Source organism: Astyanax mexicanus, chromosome 23, assembly GCF_023375975.1.
Source record: "Astyanax mexicanus isolate ESR-SI-001 chromosome 23, AstMex3_surface, whole genome shotgun sequence".
NCBI classification, from domain to species: domain Eukaryota; kingdom Metazoa; phylum Chordata; class Actinopteri; order Characiformes; family Acestrorhamphidae; genus Astyanax; species Astyanax mexicanus.
Genome location: NC_064430.1, coordinates 3,866,152 through 3,875,000, shown reverse-complemented (window position 1 = coordinate 3,875,000; position 8,849 = coordinate 3,866,152). Strand labels below are relative to the sequence as shown.

At 47.4% G+C, this 8,849-nt stretch overlaps 1 protein-coding gene across 5 annotated transcripts in view; it reads left to right on the top strand.

Moving 5' to 3' along the window:
- Window positions 1-8,356, top strand: part of znf536 (zinc finger protein 536) — a 429,900-nt gene extending 421,544 nt beyond the window's left edge. For all 5 annotated transcript variants that reach the window (XM_007246936.4, XM_007246939.4, XM_049470939.1 and 2 more), the window contains one exon: window positions 7,448-8,356. In XM_007246936.4, coding sequence (XP_007246998.1) covers window positions 7,448-7,665 — 218 coding nt within the window. In that variant the 3' untranslated portion in view covers window positions 7,666-8,356. The remainder of the gene's footprint in view (window positions 1-7,447) is intronic.
- The last annotated feature ends 493 nt before the right edge of the window (window positions 8,357-8,849 follow it).

Sequence of the window (8,849 nt, the reverse complement as noted above, 5' to 3'; positions counted from 1 at the left end):
AAACTGAAAGCAAAAAAAGCATTTCTGAGTGGAGAACATATTGTGTTTTCTCCTAATCATGATGTCCTATACCACCTTAAATAACTTAAACAAAATATATATATATTTTGACTTATTTTGCCTTCATTTCTCCTCGAATTACATGATTTCCTATACTTTTAGTTAAACTTAGGATGGAAACTCAACTGCAGTCTTTGCTCACGATCGTTTTGGCCTGTTGTAAAGCACTTGGCCCACGTTGTCCAGCTTTAATAAGACCCACAATGCCAGCAAACACTCACACACAGCTATTCACTATTCCCACAGTGCTGAATTAGCACCAGGCACCACTATATTGTGAGGTGCCGAGTGACTCAAACCAGAACTCACCCACCAGCACTTTCTTTCACTGAGCTAACGTGGCTGTTTGGTATTACTGCACACAGTGAAATGCCATAGCATTCCAGCACATCAACAATGAACCAGATACACTTAAAGACAGAGTGCTGGAGTGAGTGAAAGAGAGAAAGAGAGAGAAAAAGAGAGAGAGCACTCATTTTCATTAGTGTACTATTATCAGGATTGCCTAATTAACCCCTGAAGGCCTCATGTAGTGAGATCAGACAGTGGAGGAGTACGGGAAATGAACGATAACGCCCACTTCCCCCAACAGCCGCCGTCGTTTCACTCCATTTCTGCCTCCCACTCTTCCGCCTGCTCGTCCTGCTGTACTGACGAATGACTGAAGAGCGAGGGATTGAATCGTTATCCATCCACTTCTTCTTCTTCTTTTACTTCTACAGAAGTCTAAGCTTTCTCACACTTTGCCTCTTTATAATAGGTTAAATTTATTTTTATTTGATTTCTCTTTTTTTTCCCATTTTATCCCCAATTTCCAATGCTATTCTCCCAACCCACTCATATATATACATATATATATATATATATTGTGGTAGGCCCCTGGGGTAGGGGGCGTGACCACTGTGACCCAGAAGGAGGAAGCACACAGAGAACACAGACACGGGGAGTAAATGAACTCAAAACGCACCTTTTATTTCAAATGCCCTCCACCACACCCAAAAACAAACTTAAACAACCATAACTCGGCCCAATGGGGCTCTAGAGTCCGTAGAATTACTTTAGTGGTTTTTAAAGGTCCGGGCGGCCTCAGCTCACTCCTCCCAAGTCCACGTCTCTCTCGAGTGTGAGCTGAGGCAGAGTTTTTATGCCTGTCTCAACTGGCGGCTCAATCAGCCCTCATGCGGGCCAGCCGAGACAGGCATGGCTTTGCGCTCTGGCGTGGGGCGGACCCACAACTCCCCCGCCTCCTCACGCCACAGTCCCTCCCCCTAAGCTTCCAGCCACCAGGGTCGAAGGTGAGGCGTGACCTGGTGACTGGAGCGAACGAAGAGAGGCAGGGTGAGGAGAGCGGGGGACGCCGTTCGTTCGCTAGGGCCCCCCTCTCCAGAAAGGGGCCCGGGGAGATGGCAGCCCACCTCCCAGCCTCTGAGCCAAAGGCTCGCGCCGCGGTAGGAGGAGCGGCGGCTTTGGGCGCCGTGACAGGCGCAGCAGCGGCTCGTGGCACCGGGACGGGTGGAGCGGCTGCTCGTGGCACCGGGACGGGTGGAGCGGCTGCTCGTGGCACCGGGACGGGTGGAGCGGCTGCTCGTGGCACCGGGACGGGTGGAGCGGCTGCTCGTGGCACCGGGACGGGTGGAGCGGCGGCTCGTGGCACCGGGACGGGTGGAGCGGCGGCTCGTGGCACCGGAACGGGTGGAGCGGCGGCTCTTGGCACCGGAACGGGTGGAGCGGCGGCTCGTTGCACCGGAACGGGTGGAGCGGCAGCTCTTCGTGGGCAGGCTCGCGGGGCCGGGCTGGGAGCAGCGGCGGCTCTCTGTAGCCCCAGGGCAGGAGGCTGAGCGGTGGCTCGCGGGCCCGGGCTGGGAGCAGCGGCGGCTCTCTGTAGCCCCAGGGCAGGAGGCTGAGCGGTGGCTCGCGGGGCCGGGCTGGGAGCAGCGGCGGCTCTCTGTAGCTCCGGGGCTGGATGAGCGGCGGCTCTCGGTAGCTCCGGGGCTGGATGAGCGGCGGCTCTCGGTAGCTCCGGGGCTGGATGAGCGGCGGCTCTCGGTAGCTCCGGGGCTGGATGAGCGGCGGCTCTCGGTAGCTCCGGGGCTGGATGAGCGGCGGCTCTCGGTAGCTCCGGGGCTGGATGAGCGGTGGCTCTCGGTAGCTCCGGGGCTGGATGAGCGGCGGCTCTCGGTAGCGCGGCGGCTGGCTCGGCCTCGCTCTTGTCAGGGCCGTTCTCCCCCCTCCACGACTCCGACTCGGCCGCTGAAGAGTTTCGCGGGAGAGGCGGGGCGGAGTCGGACTGTGGCCCGGGCAGAGAGGCGCGGAACTCGTCCTCCTCCTCCGGGCCGACGCAGCAGCAGCAGAAGTCCGGGCCGGTGTGAGCACACTCGGCCTCCCGGTGTCTGGGGCTCGGACACCACTCGCACCAGCCGAGTTCGGGACGAGGCGCCCACTGCTGCTGCAGCCGCCTCTCGCTGGCGTCCTCCCACCGCTGACGGAGCCACTCCGGCAGGAGAGAGGAGAAAGGGAAATCCTCAGCGTCACCGCTGCAGAGCGGTGGAGAGTAGCAGGGGGCGGGCTCTGGCTCGAGGAGTATGGAGGCGAAGGGGAATTCCCCGGCATCACACCAGCGAGGCGGTGAGTAGCCGGGGGCGGGCCTCCCCTTTTTTCTCCCGCGAGGCATTATAATAATTTTTTTTTTTTTTTTTTTTTCTTAGAAAAAAAACAAAACGAAACTCAGGTGTGGCTTCGGGCGGCCAAACAAAGGCACGCCTTGAGTCCACCACAGCCCCGTGCCGTGCTCAACTCCGCGGCTTCCTTCCAACCAGGTCACTGGACCCCGCCCAAAAGGGGCGGTGCCCGCATTCTCCACCACTGTGGTAGGCCCCTGGGGTAGGGGGCGTGACCACTGTGACCCAGAAGGAGGAAGCACACAGAGAACACAGACACGGGGAGTAAATGAACTCAAAACGCACCTTTTATTTCAAATGCCCTCCACCACACCCAAAAACAAACTTAAACAACCATAACTCGGCCCAATGGGGCTCTAGAGTCCGTAGAATTACTTTAGTGGTTTTTAAAGGTCCGGGCGGCCTCAGCTCACTCCTCCCAAGTCCACGTCTCTCTCGAGTGTGAGCTGAGGCAGAGTTTTTATGCCTGTCTCAACTGGCGGCTCAATCAGCCCTCATGCGGGCCAGCCGAGACAGGCATGGCTTTGCGCTCTGGCGTGGGGCGGACCCACAACTCCCCCGCCTCCTCACGCCACAATATATATATATATATATATATATATATATATATATATATATATATATATATATATAGAGAGAGAGAGAGAGAGAGAGAGAGAGAGTAGCATCACAGCGCAGCGACTCGGTTCCTATACATCAGCTCACAGACGCAGCCTTTGTTCTGATCCACATCACCCTTTGTGTAAATGATGAGGGGAAATAGCACCATATACTGTACCCACCCAAAAAAGAGAAAGCAACCCAATTAGTACTCTCTCAGGGCTCCGGTTGCCGATGGCAAGCTGCATGAACAGGATTCGAACTGGCGATCTCCTGGCGATCATAGTGGCAGCGCTTTGCCTGCTGGACCACTCGGAGCCCCATCTGCTCGGAGATCCCTTAAAGATCTCTATGTAGTTCATGGGGTGCCGAGTGATCCAGAGCTGGTTCGAATCCCAGTCATGCAGCTTACCATCAGCTGCCTGAGCCTGGAGAGAGCACACTCCTAGGGTGATGTGGATCAGCACAAGGCTGCACCTGTGAGCTGATATATCAGAACCGAGTCGCTGCTCTTTCCTCCGAGCGTTAGCGCTGTGATGCTACTCGATGCTACTATATATGTATATATATATATATATATTTTTTTTTACTTGATTAAGCTACATTTATTTACTCGCAAGCTTTTTGATAAGGTATACTAGTGTCATGTACAGTCTTTCTGCTCAGTTTAACCCATATAATTTAAGATTTTATTTTAAAATAATGATGATAATAATACTGATTGATCATTTTTAGATAAATTCAAAATCTACATTTTGTATCATACAATTTTGCATACAGTTAGAACAAAATGTACAATTTAACATATCTTACCTATTTAAATGTATTGACCTTATATTACAACGTTGTTTTTTTATCAAATATTATTTTAATTACTTAATAATTACTATACAGCATTGTTATTTTCTTTTCCTTTGTTGTATTTCCATGTTGTCCCCTCCTGCCCTTCCTCCGTCTCTCCCAGACCCGCGCCAGGCTACAGTGCGTGTGGATCTTTTATTCATACAGGATTAAATATGGATGCGCTCTTTACCTTTAGACGGACCCTTGCTTTGACAATAACGGAAAGCTCAATCCGTGTTCTGCTGGCACTTCGGAAAAGCCGAGGAATAAGATGGGGGGGGGGGTGGCAGTAGACTGGTAGACTCTTGTTGGGGGCACTGCTGGCACCGCTGGCACTCTCGCGCTGTAAGTGTAAAATGGGATGAGGAAACTCTGCCTCTCGGACTTAGCGTAATGTAAGGGAGTGTGAAATTAAAGGGCGCATGAATAAGAGGAGGGGGGGGCAGCATTGTGTGTGTCGGCGGCTTCGCTTATCGAAAAATTCAGACAACTGGAACATCTAAAGCTCCAAAACTTGTAGCAATCCCCTTTGTGCTGGAGCTGAGCAGAACATTGTAGTCTTTGAAAGCCGCTGAGACTCCAAAGCCAAACACAAAGTGCTTATAAATCCTGTCTCTCTGCTGCCACACACAGCGCTGGAGTATATATATATATATATATATATATATATATATATATATATATATATATATATATATATAGACAGAGTGATCTTTTTAAATGTTTATTTATTTTATTTTTCATGATTATGGGTTAATTGCAATGAAAACCCAAAAACTTCAGAAACCTAAAATATTACACAGTATAACATCTATTGATACTTTTGCAAAATCCTGCTGGAAAATGAAATCCGCACCTCCATTGGACTTGATGTAACACAGTGGACCAAAAACAGCAGATGACATGTCTCTCCAAACCATCACTGATTGGTGCACTGTAAGCCCGGATAAGTTAACTTTAAAAATGTACTTAAAAAAATTGAGGAAACCTGCTGCCCTAAACAATTTAAGTAATGGGGAATGAAAACTTGAGTTAGCATTAATTAAAGCATCAAGTTATTAAAACTAAAAGGGGAGTTGATTTAACTTTTTTAATTTTTGTTATACTGTAAGACTGGATAAATTGAATTTAAGGCAGCTGGCTTGCTCAAATTTTGAGTTTAATTTGCTTTAAAAAATTCGGGGAAACCTGTTGCCTTAAAAAAAGTAATGGGGAATGAAAACTTGAGTTAGCATAAATTAAAACGTCAAGTTATTACAGCTAAAGGGGAACTTGATTTATTTCTAAGGTAGTGCAGGGGGAATCACTATGATCACACTGATGCTAGTCAATTTTTTTAACTGACTCTTAAAGGGACTGATAAGCAAGCAGCATGCTCATTTTATTATTGCATGTTACAACCAAACACACCCATGATCATTTAAGAGAATTAGTACATACCTTTTGAATATTTTTAGCACATTTTGAGCTGTTCAAGGTGTACTTTTCCCGTCCTTATGATAGCAAAGACACACTTAAAAGGCACGCCTTAAATCAAGCTGCATGATTGACGGCTTGTCTGTAAATGGCTAAAATAGAGCCCTCACTATGTCAACTCACTGTTTTTTATGTGTTCAATATTAACCTACAATGTAGAAAATGTGTTTAAAAGAAATAAAGAGGAAATATATTGAAAGGGAAGATGTGTCCAAACTTTTGACTGGTACTGTATTTGTGTATTTGTGTATATGTGTATATATATATGTGTGTTGGTGTTGGGGAGGGGGAGGGTGTGTGGTGGTCAGGCATGGACCGAGACGGGTATCTACATCGCATTGCTGCCACACCTTTAATGCAGCCTCTTTACATGCAGCAGACCCAGCCGGCTGCTATTTTAAACCCCATGTTAATTTGATTTAGTGCTTTTGAAATTGAATTGAACTAAATGGAGAGCAAATGTACTGTTATTAATGTCCTGAAGTAGAGCGCGGCCCAAAGTGTCTCGCTCGGCTTTAAGTGGGCCAAGCTGATAAGAGAGTGGCGATATGATAGGCACGTAATCTGCATCCCTCAAAACAGGCTTGTGTGGGCTATTAAAGGCCATTGTGTTCCATACAGTCACAACACAATCCACAGATCCAGATCCCGCCACAGTTCTCCCAGCTATCGGCTTTAAAGAACTTCGCTAAAAAAGTTCTGCAAAGCCGAGCTGAAAGGCTGAGAACGCCGGCTTTGTGAGGAATGTCCAGGACTGTCTTCAACACATGCAAATAAATCCCACAACACACTGTGGCTGTAGCTGTTTTGGCACTGCGGTTAAAGAAACGTTGCATTTCGGATGGTTTTCTACATCTGTCTCTGTCCTGATTGTCTCTTTATTGTATATATAAAGAAGCTATTTGCTATTTATAGGTTTATGTTTGAGAAAAAAAATATTGTTGTTTTATTCTATGAACTACAGACAATATTTCTCCCGAATTCCTAAAAAAAATATTGTAATTTACAGCATTCATTTGCAGAAAATAAGAAATAACGTTTTTTGCTGAAATAACAAAAAAAGATGCAGAGCTTTCAGACCTCAAATAATGCAAAGAAAAAAGAAAAGTTCATGTTCGTGAAATCACAAATTAGTTTTTAATCACAGTTTTTTTTAAGCATCTTGGCATCATGTTCTCCTCCGCCAGTCTTACACACTGCTTTTGGATAACTTTATGCTGCTTTACCCCTGGTCCAAGAATTCAAGCAGTTCAGTTTGGTGGTTTGATGGCTTGTGATCATCCATCTTCCTCTTGATTATATTCCAGAGGTTTTCAATTTTTATAAAATCAAAGAAACTCATCATTTTTAAGTGGTCTCTTATATTCTTATTTAATATTTTTAGAAAGAGTAAGTTCTGCCCTTTCTAACCATATAAGGATTATGTTTATGTGTGAAGGGATTCCTGAGTAATTAAGTTGAGAACACAAGGTACGATTTTGGACGTAAAATCCGCCTGCATGGTATTAAGGTTTTAACGTTTTCCACACATAAATCTAGGGGAGAAATTTGACAAGTCTCTTTAGTTTGACATAAAACAATCTCAAATATTTTGACAGCTAACAAATTAAAGTTTATATTTTTATCAAGACATTAAAAGAGCCCACTATCGAACTTTGCAAAACGGACTAAACGGTTACAGTACCAGAGATACCAGAGGATGACTCCATCTCTTTAGAGGTGACTTTATCAGAGGACATCGTACTTTTACCTGACCCTGATTGATCTCTCTCTCTCTCTTTTTCTCACAGGTCATGGGGGTCAAAAGCCATTCCAGTGTCAGTACTGTCCGTACAGTGCCTCGCAGAAGGGCAACCTGAAGACCCATGTGCTGTGTGTCCACCGAATGCCCTTCGACAACAGCCAGTACCCAGACCGTCGCTTCAAACGCTCCCGCGTCGAATCGGAGGCGTCCGGAAACTTGGAGGATGGGAACTCCGCGTCTTCTTCTAAAGGGACTACAGCCTGAGAATTTTGGAGACTTTGGAGAAGGCAAAAAGTTTTAGAAGGCCTGTTTTGACACCAACACCCTTTGATCACCCTTTGATTGAGGACCTTTGATCAGTTGACAACAAAACACAACCACAACTTTTTTTTAAGCTTTTACGCTGTAAAAAGTGTTGAAGTACGTAAAGCTTGAACTTGAGCGACGGAAGTGAGCGTTCCAGAGTATTCTGGCTCTTGACGGCTACAGTGCTTGAGAACAACGTGAACAAATGTTCTTTCTCTTAGACTTTCAGACTCTTTCAGACTCTCTGATGGAGAGAAAGCGAGAGAGAAAGATTACGAAGAGTTATTAATCATATAAATCATTGCCTGACGAGTGTGCAACCCAATCCCCGGCTCTTACGGTAGTTACCCGAAATGATAGTTGAAAGGACTTAACTGACGAACACGGAAAAAAAGGACAGTCATTAAATCCGTAAAGTGACTTTTGCTCCCTAAAATAATGCTTTTATCAGAAAAACGATCCGTGCCAACGATTCGTTGATAGTCGAAAAAGAAGAGCAGAGTCGGGGGGGTGGAAAAAAATATGGAAAAGATGGAAGAGGGCTGCAGCTGCTGAGCACACCCTTCAAGAACATGACACCACCAGTGGCCATTTGCCCAGCGCCACTGACGGCGGAGGAAGGATGCAGGGAACGGACGGCGAGGGGGTGGATGGATGGAGGGATGAGGAGGTGGACTACGGCGGCGATGAGGAGGTTGGAGGGGAGGGAGGGAAGGAGGGAGGGAAAAGGAGGGGAAGGAGGGGAGGTGGGAGCATTGGTGCCAGCCTGACTGGAGCTGTCATCGCAGAGGAAATCAATTCAACCCTCCTCCCTCGTTCTTCCACCCCCCTCACTTCAGTGCTCTTCACGAGAAACCGTAGTCGTCGTCTGCTGCAGCCGGGCCGGCGAGGGGTCATTTAGCCCCTGGAACTGCCCAGCAACCGGCCAGCCTGCTACCCGTCAGCCCTCCCTCGCAGAAAAGGGGAAAAAAAAAGGCAGAAGCCAAGATGACCACCAACAGGAAAAAATCAATGAAGTGTATTTACAGGCCCCATTAGAGTTAGAAGGTGTGTTATTTGTGCAGTTACACTGTGTCACTTGTTTGAGTATCGCATTTTGGGGCAACGTGAGAAGGAAGACGAGGCGAGGCAAAGCAAGGCGA